Source organism: Leopardus geoffroyi, chromosome B1 (assembly GCF_018350155.1).
Source record: "Leopardus geoffroyi isolate Oge1 chromosome B1, O.geoffroyi_Oge1_pat1.0, whole genome shotgun sequence".
NCBI lineage: Eukaryota > Metazoa > Chordata > Mammalia > Carnivora > Felidae > Leopardus > Leopardus geoffroyi.
In genome coordinates this window covers 63,121,743-63,124,303 of record NC_059327.1, presented here as the reverse complement: position 1 = coordinate 63,124,303, position 2,561 = coordinate 63,121,743, and the positions used below count along the sequence as shown (strand labels likewise).

Below are 2,561 nucleotides of genomic sequence, written 5' to 3'. Positions count from 1 at the left end.
AATTCCCTGAAGGTGTCGCTCAACATCTCCCTAAGTCTGCTCAGAACACCCAACAGTTAACACCAAGTTGTATAGTCAGAGTAGACCCTCAACCGAAATTTTGTTCACGGTTGGGACTGATGATGCCACACACAGCAGAAAGATTTGAAGAAGTTTATTACTCATATAATTAGGTTTAGGGGAGAACAGCATGATGGTTACCCGAGTAGGTCCAATATGACTTGAGGGTGCAATGGAAGGAGATTAGCTTAGGGATTTCTTATGGTGGTTACTGGATGGCACTGATGTGAAGGTTCTGGCACTATGAGGGGCTTGCTTGGTTTGAACTTCCCACCTGCACCCAAGGATGCAGCACTTGGGCTTTCTCTTCAGCTTTCCCAGGTATAGGGAAAAGGGGGAGAGAGGAGGGAGTCCTAAAAGTCTGGATAGAGACACCATCTCTATCTTCCAAGACTGTTCCCCATAAAACATCCTTGAACGTATAATTTGGAGCAATCAGTTCCTTATTCCCATGCAGAAACAAGACAGACCCACTGAGTGTCATCTCCCTATAATTTTATCTTCTCTCCTGCCCGGAATATAAAAGGTACTTATGTATAGCACCACATAATAAATGTATACAAAATTTGGAATATATGTAAATATACATATACAAAAAATCTATGGGAGCTGTAAAATTACAATGTATACACTCTGATCTTAGAATTCCAGAAACAGTTAATCTCCACATCTGTTAGTTCCCACATCTCTGTTGCTATTGAAACAAAGTGGAAAAAAAAAAAAAGAGAGAAAACAAAATTCAAAAATGTGTTGAAGTCATAAAAGTATTTAAAAAAAAAAAGTTGGTACCAGATTTACTAATACTTGTCCAATATTCTAAGTACTGTCCATAAATTACAGAAAGAGAATGAAGCCCACTCAATTCATCCTTCAAGATCCCTTACCGCACAGATGGTAAGAGGTTTAGGGTCCCGCCCCACACAGAAGTAAGGCTTTAGTACTTCAGAAAACGCATCGGTGAACGAATGGATGTGAGACCTGTCGTTCAAACTGTAAAAGGAAATCTCCCCCAACTCATAGTCCAGATAAACGCCCACCCCTCTGGGCTTTTCCTTCAACACAAGAGTGACAGGAACAGCCCCTTGTGCCACACAGGCACCATCCTGCAGCTGAACTGTCCAGCGTCTGTTCTGTCCTGACAGGGGCCGCTGTCCCTTCCAGGAGAGGGGGTCCTCACAGACCCCCACGGCCCACTCGCTCTTGTCATCCAGCTGCACCTCCCAGTAGTGTCGGCCCCCGTCGAAGCCCTCGGAACCCAGGACGACGGGATCCGTCAGAAGTCTCTTTGGATGCTGAGGGACGCTTGGCCTTTCCCTCACGAACGTCACAGACGTTCTATCCTCAGACACAAGCAGATGAGGATGTGCTGTTTCAGGATCCAGGGTAACTTCTCGTCGGAACCTCTGTATGATCTTCTGCAGGGCCAAGTACTGCGGGGGGAGACTGCAGCCTTCTCTCCTTAACTGGAAAGAGTAGAGAGCTGGGGGCTCCTGGCGCTCACACCGGCCACGGACACCCCCGAGGTCCGTCAGCAGTTTCACCTCTGACATCACACTCCTCTCGGCCACCTCCTTCAGGAGACCTCGGAGGGTGGAAACGTGGTCTGAAAACGCCGTTATGTTTGCACAGAGTTTCTGCTGAATGTCCTTCTCCTCTTCGGCCAGCCTCGACAGAACTGCCTCTTGCTGCCGGTCTACAGACCGGTTCAGGTGCTCAAACTCAGAGGCTAACTTCTGTCTCTGGCATTGCACCTGCTCTCCCAGCTCTAAGAGTCTCCTGTCTTGGGTGGCTACCAGCTGCTGCACGACTGCCAGCTGCCTCTTCAGGGGCTCCACGTAACTGCCGAGCCTTTGCCTGTGCTGGGAGGCGGCCTCCTCCGCGGGCCTCACCCGGTGGCCCTGGTGGTCAGGGGGCCGCACGCACGCGGGACACAACACCTGTAGGTCCTCCTCACAGAAGAGGGTCAGGACCCGGTTGTGCTTCTCACACAGATGCCCCTCGTCCCACCTCTCCCTCTTGCTCCTGCTGATGTGGAGGAGCTTGGCGACGTCGATCACCCTTCCCAGCTGGGCGTTGCTCCTCAAGTGCCTCTCTCGGCCTGGGTGGCGGCAGACGGGGCAAGGGAAGCTGTCGCTGAGATCAGCCCAGAATTGCCGGATGCAGCAGCGACAGAAGTTGTGCCCACATTCGGTGGTGACGGGGTCTCTCAGGTAGTCCAGACAGATGGGGCAGTTGGCTTCGGCCTGGAGTCCTGCCAGGGCTGACGATGCTGCCATTGGGCCGAGATAAACGTCTTTCTGGACCGACGTGGCTCTTCTGGAGGTGGTGCCCTGCAGGAGTCCTCCCGTGAGAGGCAGGCACACCCTCAGATTTTACTGTCCTTTCCTGTCCTGGATGTCCTTTTGTCAAACGAGGGCAGCCTTGCTGTCCTAGGAGGCCACTGGCCTCAGGTGCAGTCGTAGATGCCCAGAGGAGCTCTGTTCACCACCTGCAGGTGATCA

At 51.6% G+C, this 2,561-nt stretch overlaps 1 protein-coding gene across 1 annotated transcript; it reads right to left on the bottom strand.

Moving 5' to 3' along the window:
• Positions 1–923: 923 nt before the first annotated feature.
• On the bottom strand, positions 924–2,336 carry LOC123596374 (putative tripartite motif-containing protein 75). The gene has a single exon (XM_045474924.1). The coding sequence runs from the start codon at positions 2,334–2,336 to the stop codon at positions 924–926; it is 1,413 nt and encodes a 470-aa protein (XP_045330880.1).
• Positions 2,337–2,561: the final 225 nt, after the last annotated feature.